Source organism: Gouania willdenowi, chromosome 16 (assembly GCF_900634775.1).
Source record: "Gouania willdenowi chromosome 16, fGouWil2.1, whole genome shotgun sequence".
Taxonomy (NCBI): domain Eukaryota; kingdom Metazoa; phylum Chordata; class Actinopteri; order Blenniiformes; family Gobiesocidae; genus Gouania; species Gouania willdenowi.
Window position 1 is genome coordinate 35319039 of NC_041059.1, and position 19123 is coordinate 35338161.

Below are 19123 nucleotides of genomic sequence, written 5' to 3' on the forward strand. Positions count from 1 at the left end.
GAGATCATTGGTTACTTTTACTAAGGCAGTCTCTGTGCTGTGATGGGCTCTAGAGCCAGACTGAAAGCTCTCATATAAATTGTTCCTATGTAGGTGATCACATAGTTGTGGCACATAACCTGTCACTAGAGATGTATTAGTCCAGTTCACCATATTAGTGATAATTTGTGGAAAAACATAATTAAATAGTGGAGTTGGGATTTGATCTAAAAGACAGGTTGTTGGTTTAGAAGCACTAACTATTGAGATAAGTTCAGATAGACCAATAGGAGTGAAACTATGTAAATAAAAGCTACATGGTGGAGTTATTTCAGGAGTTTCTTTGCTTAAGAAGTTATTGAGCACTCCAGTAGGGGGGACATTAGCTTTGTTTCTAATTGTTAGAATTTTATCTGTAAAGAAGTTGATGAAGTCGTCACTGCTCAGGTTGACAGGAATAGAGGGTTCGACAGAGCAGTGGCTTTTGGTGAGCCTGGCTACAGTGTTGAATAGAAACTGAGGATTGATCTTGTGTTCCTTTATTAAAGTTGAGTAATAGGAAGTTCTAGCTTTGAGAAGAGATTTTTTATAAGCTAACAAACTCTTTCACCAGACTATATGAACTTCTACCATGTCTGAAGAGAGCCACTTCCTTTTCATTTTTCATGATCCTTGTTTTAGAAGACGCATTTCAGAATTATACCAGGGTGTAACCTTTGTTTAATATAACGTCTTCTTTTTAAGCGGAGCAATAGAATCCAGAGCTGTGTGGAGTGACAACATTGCACTGTTGACAAGATCATCAATTTTCTCTGTCGACATTGATAGCTACTCTCTGTTGAGATATCATATGGATCAGAGGTAAGCAGTGTTGGAACTAAATCTTTAAATCTAGCTACAGCTTTTTCAGAAAGTGATCTACTATAGTGTACTCTTCTTTGAGAGTTTAAGCAGGCTGATATTCGGAATTCAAAGGATAACAAAAAATGATCTGAAAGAATAGGGTTTCTGAGATATATTGTCAGGTGATCAATATCTAAACCATATGTTAAAACAAGGTCCAGGGCATGAGTAAGATAATGAGGTGGTTTGTGTACATTTTTGTAAAGCCAATTGAATCTAATAGTGAGGCAAATAATCTATTTAAACTGTTGTTTTCATCATCAGTCAATGTTAAAGTCAACCGCTACGATAGCTTTATCAGTGTTCAGCACCAGATCAGTGAGAAAATTAGTGAATTCAGAGAGAAACTCTGAATATGGACCAGGAGGACAGTAAACTATAACCAGTGGGATGGTTTTTTCTGTTTTGTTTTTGAGATTAGAAATTCCAAATAAGTTGTGGTTAAGTTTGGTTTTTGGGATAACTGATAAGCTAGAGTGAAAAACTGTTGTCACATCCCCTCCGTGACCACTGTCACAGGGAGCATGGTGATTATTATAACTGGGAGGGCAAGAAAATCTTAATTTTTGAGCTTGGTCTCATTTAGGCATAATAAACCTAGTTGATGGTCAGTTATAGGATCATTCACCAAGAGAGACATAGATGAAAGTGAACTGATGTAAAACATATTTTAATAATTAATTACATAAGTGTAGAACTGTAGATAGAACTGTAACATGGTTCCCCAGTTTTGGGTTGAATTATAATTGACAATTTTTTATAGAATTTTTATGGAAATTACAATTACAAAGTCAATTATCTAAACTAAATTACAATTTCATTACGATTACGACAACATATTTTTAAAATTACAATTACATTAAAATGATGCCATAATTGTAATTAATCATCAATTATGCAGTTACAATTATAATTTACCCCAACCCAGGTTTAAGTCGATGAAGCTGTTCTGTTGGAAGATGAGAGTCAGGCTGAGGTTGTTCCTCTTCTTGAAGCTCCAAATTATGTTTGTCTGTCACTGCGTTTTAATCAAAGATTGTTCTAGAAGCATTCTCTGGTTTCTCTTGTCCTAAGTTTAACAAAAAAAGCTTCACTCCTCACTGTATTTCCAGATTAGATCTTCTGGTCCAATAAAAAGAAAGTACTTTTCCCATAAACATTCTAAATGTAGAAGCTGAAGTTGAGAATTCCTTCCTTCCTACATGTTATATGCCATCATTCCATGTCATTTCAACAAATGTCCTACACACTACAGTCTTAGAAAATTCAGAATTTTTTTACCATTTGTTCCGTGATTACTCAATAGGCACACTGTAAATTTTTAGCTTGATCAGATGAATACTTTTTGAGATATTAGTGAGCGCGGTATGTGTCCATTTTCATCTTCCAATATCTCATGAACTCCATCACATAGGAAACTAAAATGTGGTATAGTAATACAGCTCCACCTACTCTCTCAGAATATACAAAAATATCTGCTATACATCCTATATGGTGGACATGCCAGTTCCTCAAAATTGGAATTGGGTCTGTAACAACAACTTAGAACATCACTAATGATTAATCACATACTGTACAGTATATGCATTGGTTTCTGAGTGACAGTCTCTTGAAATCCAAAAAAGTACTTTTTTTTTTTACTCTTTTCATTGGCCCATAACTGCATGTGGAAATGTAAGAAAAAATCTGATCTCTGTTTTCATTTTTAGTATAAAGATGACTCTTTCTTGGGATATATTTTCTTTATGCGATTTCTTTGGACACCAACTTTGGGTTATTTCACCACTCGCAAATATTGAAAATCCTTTACATGAGGCCATTGTACCTTGGCTCTGTGTCTTATAATAATAATCACTTATTGTTTGTTCGTTTTTCACTAGTAACCAAAAAATATAAAACTGATGTATCCTGTGTGGCCTTCTTCCTCAGCTCGCTCTGCAACCACCTCCTGCAGGAGCCGCTGCTTCGAGCTGGTAGAGATGTATCCTCCGAGCTGTCGCTGTGACAACCTGTGTAAGACCTACAACAGCTGCTGCTCAGACTTTGACCTGCTCTGTCTACGCACAGGTATACCATTCCTCTCTGTTCCATTGGCCCGCCTTAGAATGTGATCGAATGAGACCACAGACCTTTCTGCATGTCCTAGACATGGGGTGTCAAACTCACTTTAGTTCAGGGGCCAAATACGGAGCAGTTTGAGCTTAAGTGGGCCATAGATTTTAGGTGGGAAAAGAGCAAATTCAACATTAATGTGCCCTGGTTAGCACTTCCAAGTGTAAATGATATATAAATACTTTAGTATGTGAGTATATCAGTCCCTGCAAGATCCTCACTTACATTTTTCTGATTTTGGGAATCAGGGGAAATTGAATAGAATATATTAAAGAAAATTAGCCAAATTTTGAAAAAAAAAAATTGTTCTTTTAACAGTTTGAGATTAAAAATGACTGCTGTCATGTGATAGAAAAAAAACATGAATATATATATCATTTTACTTTCTAGAGTGGGCCGAATTTAGTGCTCTAAAGGGACGGATTTGGCCCCCGGGCCTTGAGTTTGACACGTATTTTAGATAGTAGTGAGTGAAAACAGTTGCTGATGTGGTGAAATAAAAATACCCGATGTCACAGATACACACAAGTCAATAATTTCATTAGTTTTACCTAGAGCTCTCTGATTGGTCCAGGGATTTAATCTGGTGACAGTGATTGGATGTTAAGGCTTCAAGGTTGCTGTGCTAATGAGACATGTTTATTACTGCTCTCAGACTTACACAACGAGTGTTGGGGACAAAGATGATTAAAATCCAGATCAGATCAGCTTTATTTTTATCCTAGTTTTTAAAGGAAGGACAAAACCAGGTGTTTTTTTTAGTTTAATTTGATAATGAAAAGTCTTTCCAGTCCTCTATCTGTTTCTTGTTCAGTTGACAGATGTTGAAGTAGTTTTGCATCCTCTAGAGCAGTAGTTCTCAAATTTTTCAGCCAGCGACCCCCAAAATAAAGGTTCTAGAGACTGTCATGTGGAGACATAAAATGATGGTGCATTTTGTTGACTTTATGGACCATGTGTTAACCACATTTATTTATTAAACTGAATAATATCCACTGTTATCCATGAAGTGTGTTATTGACCTAAAACACACATAAAAAGTGGTAAAAAGGGTTCAAAGTGTCAATATTGGCTTAAAAGTGGCAGAAATGGGGGTCAGGGGGGTTGAGATAATGTAATTTAAAAGTTAGGAACAATTAGTAAAAACTGGCAAATAATGGGGATGACAAATAGTGAATAGGGTTAAATTGGCAAAAATAAGCATTAAATATGGTGAGCCAATAATGGGTCAAAATATGCAACGTTGTGTGAGAAAAGTGATGGAAAGAGTTTATAAGTGCCAAAAATGTCTTGAAAGTAGAATAAATGTGCAGACCAGGTATTGAAATTTAATGGAGAAGTGGCAGAAATTGGAGTAATGAAACAAAAATGCATTAAAAAGAGAAAAAATATGTCAAAAAAAAGTGACGAAAATAGGCTAAAATATGGCAGGTTTGGTGTAGTTGCAGAATTAAGGTAAAAATAAGCAAAAATGGGCTCAAATTATTAAAAAAAATATTCTTAGTTTTTTTTTAAGGCATCTGGCAACCCCCTTCCAGTGGGGTCCCGTTTGAGATTCCCTGCACTAGAGTACTTTGATATCTCAGGGGCGGATTCACTAAAGGTTAAGAGGTATTAAAACATGTGCAAACATCACTCTACATGCTAATAAGGCATACAAATAAATGATTGCAGTGGGCGTAAATGCAATTCATTAAATCTAAAACATACACGCAGAGATCAGCTGTGGTAAATGCTGACACAAAACACAGTGGAGATGGAAAATAGATTCCAGTTAACCTTTCCAGTATAAGAAAATAATTTAAATAAAACAATAGTCAATATTAACAGCCTGAATAAGAAAATGCAGAGTGATGTGTGTGTGTGTGTGTGTGTGAGAGAGATAAAAAAGAAAAGCTGGACACCCGCGGTGGCGCGTGTGGAGTCCAATGGCTGCAGTGCAGAGATGATGCTGTGTATGGAGATCCATGGATGTAGCTCCAGATGCATCGCTCCAGGGAGCTCCTGTGTCTTTCTCTCCATTTTTAACCGTAAAACTCTCGTGTCTCGTTGATGGCAGGAGCGTCAGGCCAGAATCAGCTGAGCAGCACAGTAATGACACAATGTTGTTCACAAATGAGAGTGTGCATGACAAGGTGGCTCTGGAGCTCAGACATGCTGGATGATGGTCAGTAGATCATCTTCAAATGGTGCTGATCGACTGACTGACAGGCTGTGTTGCTGCATTAACTCAGATCAATGGCATCAACTGATCAATAGGACGGTTTCTGTTCAAATCTGCCTGTTTTACATGGACTGATAAGAGCAAAGTTACAGGACCTGACGGAGCACCCACAATAAATATGATTAGGTTTTAAAGTTGTTGGTTTTTTTTTTTTTTGGGGGGGGGGGGGTGGGGTTAAACAAACATTTTAATTTGTTCATTTTGCTTTCTACATTATTAAATGTTTGTGCAGCCGACAGAGAAGTCCATCTGCATCCAATTGAAATGATTCAAATGTCATTTTGTGCTTCTGTGCTCTCACCTCTCCACGTTGAACAAGCAAAATGTTCATTTAAATAGGGCGGTCTGAACCACGTTTATACGCGCATCTATTAGTGCCACAATGTTAGTGAATTCCCCACAGCAGGTAAAGAAGCAGTGCCACTAAAGGATTTAGGGACGCACCTGGTTCACCACCCTTTATTTCAGATCTTTGTGTTGGTGGTCTGGTTTCACAGTCAGTCCTTAAGCTTACTGGTATGTGGCTCACCACTGGTTTGCTGCTGTAATCCCCTCAGTGCCTGAAAACCGTGATAGAAACACACACACACACACACACATGTTTATGGTCACAGCAGGTTATCTTTAATCTTTCATGCGTGTGAAGAAACGGTCCAAGCAGCACACTTTGCATGTGCCACGTTGAAATCTCAGCTTTCATTTTAAAGCTGACTCAGCTTTCCTGTGTCAGAGGGAGGCTATGAGTGCAGCAAGGATCGCTGTGGGGAGACGCGCAACGAGCACCACGCCTGTCACTGCTCTGATGACTGCTTGTCCAGAGGAGACTGTTGTACCAACTACAAGAAGCTCTGCAGAGGTTTGTCACCTCACCTCTCTCTGTGGAATCATCTCAGATTAAACACTTCATTTCAACAGTCACGTCTGGAATCAGGGTTGGGGTCAATTACATTTTTCAACGTGGTATTGGGGCTTAACCTTAGATACGCTAATATTGATATTTATTTGTTCTTGGCTATCATCTAACATATTTAATTCAATACAAAGAATAAACATTCATTTAAACAACCAGAAATGGAATCAGCTGAAGCAGTTCCTGCTTATCGTAGCCCATCCCCAAACAGCATTATATAAAAAACAATCAATAACAGTGTGATTCATCAGATTATCAACTTATGTTTTAATAGGTGCAAAACATTTTGTTTTTTAAAGAATGTTTGATCATAGACAGTGAACTCATTAACTTAAAGTGATCCTCCAAATCATTCTAAAAGTTAACACCATAAACAGAATTACATCTTCGTTAAACATTTATTCTAAATTTACTTTGTTCAAAAATATAAACCCCTCTTAAATTATATTTTCCTTCACTTTGTGATGTAATACCCAATGGAAGGCTTTTATTTCTTACTCTGAACACTTTTAACCTTATACTATATCCATACATTTTATTGTTCTAGATTTTTTAAACAGTTTGCTAGTAGGTGTCAAGAATTCCACATTATGTATTATTCTAAATGCTCTCTTTTGTAATTTGATGAATGGATCTATAGGTTTTACATAAATTACCCCAGCTTTCTTAGCAATAGGCCAGGTATGGCAATATAATACAACAAAATGTTTATTAAATAGAGTCTGTATGAAGTTGCTTTATTCATCTATGTAGAATACCAAAAGTTTTAGATGGTTTTTTTCTAATATGTTTAATGTGTGGCTTCCAGCAAAGCTCATGATCTATGATGAAGCTTAGTTTCATAGACACGATCAATTTCTGTTCCATTCAGACCCAATTTCAAAGTGTCATCTGTCCTACACGATCCAAAAGGCATCATAGATCCCAAATATTGTATCGTTGATCCCAATTATACATTTTAGGTGGAACCACTCACTCCTTATACTTAAGCTGGGTGCTGAGTCACCACCTTCAATTTTTCCACACTAGCTTAATTGATTACGCCCCACAACACAATATGCACAACTATAACACCAAATTGCACTCTCACCTTAAAACAGTTAACTCTTCTCCACCCCTTCTATTGACCTACCCTGACTCCATCTTCCCTGTTCTCTTCCCCCTCACCGAGATGTAACACTGCCCTCTCTTTTTATATTATCCCTTTAAGTATTTCTTACCTTTGCTTGGGGGGGGCTGCAATAATAAAACATGCATTGCATTGACCTTTGACAGCATGTGCAGACAAAGTAAAAGAAAAACATTACATTTTTCAATTACGTCTTCAATTACCCATGTTCAATTATAATTACCATGACCAAATTTTTTTTACAATTACAATCAAAATTACAAATAGAATTTCCCATGAAAGTCACTTAAAATTACATCCTCAATTACTAAACATTTAATAAATAATCCATAACCTCCTCTTGTGTTAGCTTTCTGTTAGCATCTCTTATGATAATAGATCAGTTTTGCTCCATGTCTTAAATCAGCTGTAAAATACACTAAAAATATATTAGCTATCATCCAATTAGTTTTTCATGTCTTGGTTACATTGTTAGGCTTCCTAATCAACAAAAATATTGGTATTAATATTTTTTGGAGTGGGCGTCTTAGCCTTTTTTATTTGGCAGTTTACCCCTAGATTTATTTATTTTTAATGGTAAAATAGCAAAGAGAGATAAACTTAGTTTGACAATCTGTTCTTTCAGACTGAACCTTTTTCCATTAGAATATTTTATTTACATTTAAATGTATAAATACTTATTACTGGTCCAACACTTCAGCCCCAACCTGGACTTTAGGACCTTCTCTCTGTTCAGGAGATACTTCATGGCTGCAGGATGAATGTGAGGAGATCAAAGCAGCTGAATGTCCTGCTGGGTACGTTTGGTTCCGTGATGTGAGTGAATCGAGACAAGACTAAAATGTAAACCGTTGTTTCCTCCTGATGATGACAGCTTTGTGCGTCCGCCTCTCATCATGCTGTCAGTGGATGGATTCCGAGCTTCTTATGTGAAGAGAGGAAGCAGCGTGATACCCAACATTGAGAAGCTCAGTAAGACACACATGAAGACAAACAGAAGGAGAGTTTCATTATTAGAAAACGATTGATTTTTTTTAATGTCTGTGTGTTCTGCAGGAACATGTGGAACCCACGCTCCATACATGAGGCCTGTATATCCATCCAAAACCTTCCCCAACCTCTACTCACTGGCCACAGTAAGTGTAACTCACTGGCCCCACAGTCATGAAATTTCCTGAAAAAGTTATGCATATTGAAAAAATTTTCTAGTCATTAAAAGTCATGGAATAATTTTCATGTTTTGAAAAAAGGTTTGGAAATATTTTTTATCTTTAAAATCCAACCTTCGCTATTACTATCTTAAGTATCTTAAGCAAGTCCCTTAACCCTAACACATTGTGTTATACATCGCTTTGGATAAAAGTGTCTGCTGATTAAAATTGTAATCTTATAATTAAACATGGTAGCGCTTAGTGAGTTATTGTTTAATGTTGCATTCAATAGTTGATGCAAAATTATTTACAAAATATTGCAAAATGGGTGTGAAAGGCAATTGCACCATTGTATGATGCTATATGATGGATAAGTGATAACTTGCATTCCCTGTGGCACATATTTGCTACTAACCATGGCACACTGTCAGACTCTGTTACACTAGTACACTGGAAAGGCGCGCTCATTTTTGCTCTCTAATGCTCTTGAATAGATCTTAGTGGTTCAAAACTAAGTCATGGAAATTTGGTAAAATATTTTGGAAAAGTTCTGGAAAAGTTGAGATCTGCTGCCCTACCCTCACCCTCACCCTCACCCTAACACTAACCCTCACCCTCACCTTAACCCTAACCCTAACCCTAACCCTAACACTAACCCTAACCCTAACCAGTTTAGCAGACTCTTTGGCACAGGAGGCTAACAGACATTGCTACAAAACAAAAATAATGAAGCGGTGCTTCAGCAGTCCATTAAAGCAGTGGTTCTCAACCTTTTCAGCCCGCGACCCCCAAAGTAAAGGTGCCAGAGACCAGGGACCCCCACTGTACCTGAAGGTGGTTGAACACAGACATGAATATTGAAGAACAGTCATGTGGAGACAGGGTCATCTATGAGGGGGAATAAAGGGGAGAGATTTTTGGGGTCCATCCATAAAGTCAGCAAAATGATGATCCATTGTTTTATGAATCTGTGATAACCACATTTATTTATTTATCTGAATAATATCCACTGTCATCCAGGAAGTTTATTATTATAAATAAATAATGGGCAGGACAAATCGTGAATGTGGTTAAATTTGCTAAAATAAGCATGAAATATAGTGAAAAGAGGTTAAAAGTGACAACAATGGGTCAACATATGTTACATCATGTGGAAAAGTAGTGGAAAGGGTTTATAAGTGCCGAAAAATGTCTTGAAAGTTGAAAAAATGTGCAGAAAAGGCATTGAAATTTGATGGAGAAGTGGCAGAAAGGGAAGTAATGTAGAAAAAATAGATTAAAAAGAGTAAATGGCAAGAAAACTGATGACAATAGGTTAATATGGCAAGTTTGGTGTAGTTGCAAAAAAAGTGTAAAAATAAGCAAAAATATTCTGACCCCAAGGTTGAGACTTTCTGATCCTGTAAATCAAAGAAACAAGGCTGGATCTGATTAATTCGGCTTTTGCTGGGCATTTGCTATTGCTGAGTTAAAATCTACATCTGTATATCTGTTCTTGTTTGTTTTCTTTTATGAATCCCTAAAGGGATCTCAAAGGTATCTGATGGTTGCCATGGTAGCATAGACTTCCTGTTTTAAGATGTCTTCCTTGTTCATGTGTGGATCTGTAATAAGATGCATAATAGTGGCGTCCAAATGCTAAACGCCTCCGCCATTTTTAAAGATCCATTCCTTCTTTCCCTGTAAATGTAACATCAGAATCCCTCCCCGTAATGTTTTTGGTCTTCTTAGGAATGACATCATAACGTCAGAGGAACTGGTGACTCCTAACTAAGCACAAAAGCTCACAGTAAAATATAATCTCACCTTCGATTCTACGGGAGCACACATACACATACCAAGAGTCAGCCCGAGATGACCACAGCATGGTACGTGAACACTGATTGGCCTAAATCTCCAGGATAGCGACGCCCACATATAAAGAGAAATTATGTGTTCAAAGTTAATAAAAATGACTCCAAACACATTTCTGACATTGCAACTTTTGCAGTGTTCTTCAACCTTGGGGTCGGGACCCCATGTGGGGTCACCTGAAATGTCTAACAATGAATAAAATAAAATAAAAAAATGTGATTTTTAATTATTCCATTTCAAATTAAAACACACAATCTATATTCTAACATTTTGTCAAGAATAAATGTAGTTCTATTTTTATTTAAAATGTTGTAAAAAAAAAAAACTGAGCTGGCGTAACCTGTCACTAATCCTGGCTGCTGTGTATTTGTAATACAGTGTATAACAAACATAATCAAAAATTAATTCTAGAAGCAAAAAAAAGTCTTCTTAATATCAAAATGGGGTCACGATCTCAAAAAAGTTTGGGAACCACTGCTTTACTGACACACAATTTATGTATGTATAGAAATAGAAACCCTCCTGCATCCAATATTTGTAACTTTTCTGAAACAGACGTTTTTGTTAATAACAAATGTATTGTATATGTGGTTGTCTGTAGTATTGTTCAAAGTTACTGAAGGTCTTTTGACTCTGGGCTTAAAGCAGGAAACCCAGTATCACCAAATACTGGGGTTATATTTCATTTCATTTTATTTTTACTAGTACAGTGCCCATCGGAACTATGTATTTATATAGTGGGAGCTTAAGTAGAGTTGTCAATTATGGGCATAATAATAGCATACTCTGTACCATTATAAAGGGGTATATTTGCAGGTGCAAAGTAAAATATGCAATTTCCCTGGTTTAATTCTATGAGACATGCGCATGATGAATGTGTTGTTTTTTTTACTCATTTTTGTATTTTTTTCATTTGGTGCATTTTTCTGTAAAGTATGTTTTTTGGAGTCATTATGTGTATTTTTGTATCTTTCTGTTGTCTTTTTGTGCATTTTTTGTATAATAATAATTTTTTTTTGCCATTGTAGTGTGATTCTGGAGTTATTTTGTGTATTTTTTAGTGTAGTTTTTGCGTCATTTTCATATGTTTGTTGTGTGTGTGTTTGGGGGGGGGGGTCATGCGCAGTCCATCCACGTGTACCTGCCTAACTTTCACTAAACTTATCTATTTTCAGTAGTTAGGTGCAGTGGCAGGTGTGTCGTGAGTGAAGCAGCAGTAATCATCAGGTGATCTTCACTATGTAGCACCGTCTACGTAACATGTAAACACTTAGATCTGACTCAGAGCGTAACACTACAGTCACTACCATGTAATGGTCTTCTGACAGGAATCCCCCAAAAGAGCATCAAACAGCTACAGCTGGTTCAGAACGCTGCAGCTCAGGTCTGAACCAGAACAAAGAGGTCAGAGCACATTAGTCCAGTTTTAAAGTCTTTACACTGGCTCCCAGTCAGCCTCAGAATAGACTTTAAAGTTCTGCTGCTGGTGTATAAATCTGTGAATGGGTTTGGTCCAGAATACATCAGTGACATGTTAGTCAGGTATGAACCCAGCAGGTCTCTCAGATCTATGGACACAGGTCAGATAGTGGAGCCCAGAGCTCACAGTAAACATGGTGATGCTGCTTTTAGTTGTTATGCTGCAAAGAAGTGGAACAAACTGCCAGCAGAGCTGAAGTCAGCATCACATGTGAACATTTTTAAATCAAAGTTAAAGGCACTTTTTTTCTCTACTGCATATGATTGAGAGAGAGATTTTTGGTCATGTTGTTGATGTCATGTGTTTGTTGATGATTTGAATTGATTTTACTGATGATTTTAAATGTTCCTATTAATTTTAAACAATTGAATGTTTTGTCATGTAAAGCACATTGAGTTGCCTTGTGTATGAAATGTGCTATACAAATACATTTGCCTTGCATTGCTTTACCACCCTATGGTGGATGTCGTGACACAGACTGTAACCGGACTAAATGGTGGTCCGCTATAAACTCACACACTTACACACGTGTACACGCCTGCACGCATGTCATGTAGACGGTGATTGATAGTGAAGTGCACTATCGATACACATGGAATGTGTAGCTTTCAACACAGCAGCCATTGCCGTCAATAACTTCCGGGTGAGGTCTGTCCGGTCTAAATAGCGAACGGTCAAACAAACATGAAAATAAACATTTTGGAACGTCATCAGCAAATAAGGAACAGTAAAAAAGGTTTTTTCCTTGAAAGAGAAGTCCACAGGAGCTCTGGCACACCCCGGAAGTGAGCGGTGTAGTGAAATAGATATAGATGGTGCGCTAGCGCCCCCTCACACTCTGAGGTCAAAAGCTGAATAGGTTTCACTTCTGTGCCGTCCAGAAGTGAAATAAAATTGAAATAAACATTTTGAAATGATCAAATTACTCCAAAATGACAGATGCACAAACACAGGGTATTTGGAAGCTGTTCACAAAGATTCAGGTCGAACAGGCACCATGTCGGGGAGATTTTTGCTCCACACACACGCAGTAATACCTAAAACAGGTATTTGAGATCATCATGTCTAAAGTTAAGCCCACTACGAGTTTTTCCCCACAGTCCAAGTGAAATGACCAGGATCGTTATCAGGCTTCTGCAGAGCTTGATGGTGAGTTAATCATTTGAATCAGGTGTGTTGGAAGAGGGAAACATCTAAAACATGCTGGAAAGGGGCTCTTGAGGACCAGAATTGGGCACCCCTGGTCCAAGACATGCCAGTGCGTCATAGACCAATGTATGTGCAAGAACCGCCACTGCAAGCCCAAGCTCTGTCCCGGACCCGAAGATGCAGCCAGGCTAGCAGAAAGAGCGGGGGCCAGTGGGCCCAGGCAACCCCTCCACGGCCGAGCATCCCCCCAGACACCCCTAAGACCCCAAGCCGAGAGGGAGCCACCAAGGAGCGGATGACCCAGCGCACACCGCCACAGACCCCAACCTTCAACCCCAAAGCCTCCCACCAACATCCACCCGGCACCCGCCGGCAGGCCCAGAGCCAGCAAGGACCGGACCGGACCTCAGGCCAGAAGGACCCGGAATAGAAGCAGCACCGGCCGCCCAGGGCAACAAGGAGACGCTGCATGCCACCCTGCCGACCCCCAGGCGCACCGACAGAGCCCCCCAGAGCACCCCAGGTCACCATTTTTTTTTTTTTTTTTCACGCCATTAACTAAGGGATGCACCTTAGTTAATGCTAAAGTCAGGCCCCCCCCAAGGGCCCAGCCAGACCGCTACACCAGTATGCGGCACGCGCAGACCTGAGGTGGTAGAGCCGCATACCCCGGCCTCATTTCATTTTAAATTGTGAATGTATAGATTAGGTGTGGAACATGGATTGATGGGCAGTGATGTTTTATGTTTCAGGGTCTCTACCCGGAGTCCCATGGCATCGTTGGAAACTCCATGTACGACCCAGTGTTTGATGCAACCTTTAACTTGAGAAGCCGAGAGAAACTCAACCATCGCTGGTGGGGAGGCCAACCGGTAGGTTCTGCTTCAAAAGACAACCATACTTATTCTGAGTTCAATTATAGAAATATTAAAACATGTTCTACCAAATAATGAGATCAACGTTGGCATGGTGAGTTTTATTATTGAGCTAGGTCATGATCGTATCGCTCAGACAAACCTCAAATTAAAAATGTTTGTTAATTAATTTTTAATTTCTATAATGTAGAATAGCTACATAATAAAATAAAAAAATTTTTTAACAGAGCATTTTGTTTTGGTACAAAGATATTAATGGCAGACCACAAGCAGTTTTACACAAAGATGTCCTTTATCCAGAAAAGAAATAGACTGTGTTTACCTCTGTCATATACAGTAAGTGCAGCTAGACAGAGAAAATAAATGTTTTAAAATGAAATGTGTACAAGCAGCATTGTACAGGAGAGCCAACGGAAGGATCAGACATACATCAACATGTCTTCTAGCTGCTGCTGCGGTGTATGAAACACAGTCAGAGCTTCATCACAGCTTCTTCTGATCTGGTTTCTCACCCTGTTACTGTTAGCATTCACGCTAACATACCTTGTTTTTACCCTGAAATACATGACATCACATTAAGACTGCACTCTTTTCTCTAGATCTGGATTACAGCCGTCAAACAGGGACTGAAGGCTGCCACCTTCTTCTGGCCTGTGTAAGTCCATACACCTACTGCTGACTGCTGACCAATTTACTAAAGAACTAAAACCGAGTTGGAAGGTGGACATGCTAGAATTACTCATGTTGTGCATAATATTGTTCTGTAGGGTTTTTCTTTACTTTCTTCTGGATCTTTTAATGGAACAGCTCTAATGACAGATGACAATAGTATGGTAGTATTATTTCAATGTGGTTTATTCATTAGCTAAGTTTAGTAGACTAAGCCCACGTGCAGGTGGCCCGAGGAAGAAGAAGCACTTCACCTGCATTGCCTAGTATGAATGTAGCGTGTGAGTGAGTGTTGGTGGTGGTCGGAGGGGCCGATGGCGCACTTTGGCAGCCTCGCTTCCATCAGTCTGTCCCGTCGCCAATGTGAGCTTTGGGAAGAACCACCCACAAAGCAGCTCATTGGCCACTGTAAGTACAACAGAGTACCATTGAATTGAATTAGTGTTTGAATTGTGACTTGAAAACAACACAGCAGTCGGCCCAAAGGCCCACTACTCCCACTGCTTACACACAGAGAGAAACCAAAGTACCAGGAGAAAACCCTCAGGGAGAACATGCACATTCTATACAGACAAACTGGGACCTTGCAAATGGCTTTGGGTCTAAAGGAATGACCATGGGTTTGTTCCTTCTTGCAGCTCTGAGTGAAATCCCTCCAGAGTTCAAATAAATAGTGGCCCAGTGAACGTGTAGATAATTGTTTGATGCAGATCACGTCGTCTGAACATGTTCCTGCTTTGCAGCGTCCGTGAGACAGAGAGGAGCCCACATTTATCAGCACAGAGGAGGCTTTTATGGAACTATAGGTTCATCTCAGCAGAGCCACGCTGCTGTGCTGTTTTTACAGCAATTTGTGCAAATGGGCCTGTTTACACTCTGCAGGATTCCTCTGAGAAGCTCGGTCACACATGTGGCTCTTTGTTGAACCACAGGGGCCAAAGTGTGGTCGGAGCTGCTTTCCTTGCACTTGGCACTGTCAGAGGGGTGTAGGGCAGGGGGTATGAGCATGAGGGGTCAGCAGTGATAAAAAAAAGCCTTTTTATACAATATAATTCCCAGTTTGGTGATACAGCACCACAGTGGGATAGCCTATGGTAATGGAAACCAGCAAACAGGAATGGTTAAAGCATTGTGGGAGGTCCACGTGCTCACCACAAGCAGAAAAATGGAAAAGTGGCTCCAAAGGGAAAAAGACTTAAAAATGCAACAGGAGCTGGTGGAGGAGTTGAGATGGGAAAGGAAATGTGGAGAACCTCCTGATGCACCAGTACCTACTGGGAGCCTCAGCGCTGGGCCTGATGGTTGACAGCTGGCAGCTTGCTTGGTGGCCTTTGGCTGTAGGGAGCTCCATCAGAGCCCATGGAGTGATTTAAAGTGAAATATCGGAATGGTTTATTAGTGCTGTGGAGTGCACAATGAGCATTAGTTAGTACAACACTGTAAAGTTGCTGTTTTATATGTTTTTCTGTTTTGAATTATTGATGTTCCTTTCAGTGCCATTTCTTTAGAGAGGAGAGTTCTGACTATGCTGCAGTGGCTCCACCTCCCAGAAAAAGAAAGGTAATCGCTTCTTCTTTGTTGTTGTTTTTGTTTTTTAAATGTGGTAATTTGACACCAACATCACATTTTTGGTAGCAGCACAAAGAGATTCATCCTTTTATTGTAATCAGTTTTAAAGCTGCAGCATGTACCTTTTTTTGCATCCTTTGGTCAAACATCCAAACTAACCTGTCATCATATTTACAAACAAAGTGCTCCAGGAGCTGTTTGGGGCATTACTATTGGGTGATTGACAAACGTCAAAGTGTGTTCACGTCCTATGAGTAGTGAAGGTGCAGTGGTGGATGTTCCAGCATGAAAAGTCCCCATGGCTACACAAAGCACAATGCCCGGTTTACACAGCAAAGCACTCAAAAAAAGGAGAGTCTAAGAGGGGGAGTGATAACAGACGGAATAACACAACGATGTCGGTGAACGACAGGGAAACAGGAAATAAGTCATGCTGTAAACAGGGAAGGAAGGGGGGACCGTAGTTGTTTCCATACCATTCTCATGGATTCTACTTACTGCAGCTTTAATACTGATGTGTGCAAACCGTGTTTGGTTCAAATGTACAATATATGATATCTAACACTATGACTTCTTATGGTAGGCCCTATGTGTACGCCATGCACTCTGAGCTGCCAGACTCTTATGGACACAAGATGGGACCCATGAGTGTAGAAGTGAGTACTTGTGTTTGTACTGCTTGTAAAGGGGAGACACGCATGAAAACACAATGGTGTGTGTCACATTGTGTGACAGATTTTTGTGTTTTCCAGCTGAACGTCCCTTTGAGGGTGATTGACAGGATTGTTGGTCAACTGATGGACGGACTGAAGCAGATGAAGCTGCACCGCTGTGTTAACATCATCCTAGTGGGAGATCATGGTACACCCACACACACACTATGGGGGGTGGATTGCTTTTAAATTCAAGCGCACCAGTGTAACGCACACGCACCTGCTTGCCTAACTTTCACTAAACTTACCTAATTAAAGTAGTTAGGTGTAGTGGCAGGTGTGGCATGAGTGAAGCTATCGCAATCAGGTGATTAGTTCCTATCTCCCTTCCACTCTGCGGTACAAACTGAAGCCGTAGCCAGACACACGCACGCACACACACACACACACACACACACACACACACACACACACACACACACACACACACACACACACACACACAAATAATCTAAAGCTAAAATCTACAAATGATTTGATCCAGGTCCAGTATTGTGCTATTTTTCACCCATCTCCATTTTTTCAAAGAACCCCAACATAGTATTTGAGGTTCATTTTTCCAAACTAGCCTGTTTTGTGGAGTTTCAGCCCTCTGAAAAGTCACTTTCATGACTCTTAAAAACAGGCTGTTTTGGGGCCTTCATGCATTGCATGAGTGGGCGTGTCTGTAGACGCACTCCACACCACAGCTCATCAACATAGTGATTTTCTTTTGCTATCCACACACTCTTGTTATTGTTTTGAGCCAAAGAATTGCACATTACAGTAAAACTTATTGCTATTTAAGCGGCTATTGTGATTGTGAGTCCCACAAACACTGCTTCAGAGTGTGTGTTTATCACATCAGCAGCGAAGTCAGTCAGCTGTTTCACACACTCATCAGAGCCGCTACGTAACTGTCATCTTCACCACTTCTAACAACAGGAATAGTCAATTTAAGGTGATAATGATTTGTTTTGTTCAACCGCTGAGACGTATTGGGTCACAAACACGTCAGATCATGTCCAAGGTGATATAACGGCTACTAAAAATGGAACTGATTGTGAGCAATCACACTGCGCTTCGTACGATCTATATATCTACAGTCCCCTCCAAAAGTATTGGGACGGCATGGTCAAGTCCTTTGTTTTTGTTGTATACTGAAGACATTTGGGTTTCAGATTAAAACATGAATATGAGAGAAAAGTTCAGATTTTCAGTTTTTATTTCATGGTATTTACATCTGGATGTGTTAAACAACTCAGGACAGAGCACCTTTTGTTTGAACCCACCCACTTTTCAATTGAGCAAAATTATTGGACCAGACATTATTAAATTAACTTAAAGTGAATAACATTTAATATTTGGTGGCATAACCCTTACTTGCAATAACTGCATCAAGCCTGCGACCCATTGACTTCATTGTTGCATTCTTCATTTTAAATGCTTTTCCAGGCCTTTACTGCAGCCTCTTTCAGTTCTTGTTTGTTTCTGTGGGTTTCTCCCTCCAGTCTCCTCTTCAGAAGGTAAAATGCTCTATTGGGTTAAGTCCCGGTGATTGACTTGGTCAATCTGAGTCATTCCACTTTTCCCCCTGATGAAGTCCTTTGTTGTGTTGGCAGTGTGTTTTGGGTCATTGTCTAGTTGCATGATGAAGCTTCTCCAGATTAGTTTGGATGCATTTTTCTGTAAATTACCAGCAAAATGGTTTTGTAGACTTCAGAATTCATTCTGCTGCGACCATCATGTGTTACATCATCAATAAAGACTAGTGAGCCCGTTCCAGATGCAGCCATGCAAGCCAAGCCATGACATTACCTCCACTATGCTTCACAGATGAGCTTGTGTGTTTTGGATCATAAGCAGATCCTTTCTTTCTCCATACTTTGGCCTTTCCATCAGTTTGGTAGAGGTTCATCTTGGTCTCATCAGTCCATAAAACTTTGTTCCAAAACTTTTGTGGCTCATTTCTGTATGTATTTACAGAATCCAATCTGACCTTCCGATTCTTTTTGCTAATGAGTGGTTGGCATCTTGTGGTATGGCCTCTATATTTCTTCTCTTGAAGTCTTCTTCAAACATTGGATTGTGATACCTTCACCCCTGCCCTGTGAAGGTTGCAGTGATGTCAGTAACTTTTGTCTTTGGGTGTTTCTTCACAGCTCTCACAGTGTTTCTGTCATCAACTGCTGTTGATACCCTTGGCCTACCTGTTCGATGTCTGTTGCTCAGTACACCAGTAATTTCTTTCTTTTTCAGGACATTCCAAATTGTTGTATTGGCTATACCTAATGTTTGTGTAATAGCTCTGATCGAGTTTCCCTCTTCTCTCAGCGTCAGAATAGTTTGCTCTTCTCCCATAGACAGCTCTCTGGTCTTCATTTTGCTTAATAGCAAATGCAGTTTTCACAGGTGAAACCCAAAGCC

General features: G+C 39.6%; 1 protein-coding gene across 1 annotated transcript in view; it reads left to right on the forward strand.

Moving 5' to 3' along the window:
- enpp2 (ectonucleotide pyrophosphatase/phosphodiesterase 2) overlaps nt 1-19123 on the forward strand; it is a 55507-nt gene that overhangs the window by 7767 nt on the left and 28617 nt on the right. Inside the window, exons 4-13 of the mRNA XM_028470724.1 lie at nt 2812-2949; nt 5949-6074; nt 7994-8054; nt 8132-8229; nt 8314-8393; nt 13644-13763; nt 14366-14421; nt 15930-15995; nt 16588-16660; nt 16757-16865. Of these exons, the coding sequence (XP_028326525.1) occupies nt 2812-2949; nt 5949-6074; nt 7994-8054; nt 8132-8229; nt 8314-8393; nt 13644-13763; nt 14366-14421; nt 15930-15995; nt 16588-16660; nt 16757-16865 (927 nt within the window). The remainder of the gene's footprint in view (nt 1-2811; nt 2950-5948; nt 6075-7993; nt 8055-8131; nt 8230-8313; nt 8394-13643; nt 13764-14365; nt 14422-15929; nt 15996-16587; nt 16661-16756; nt 16866-19123) is intronic.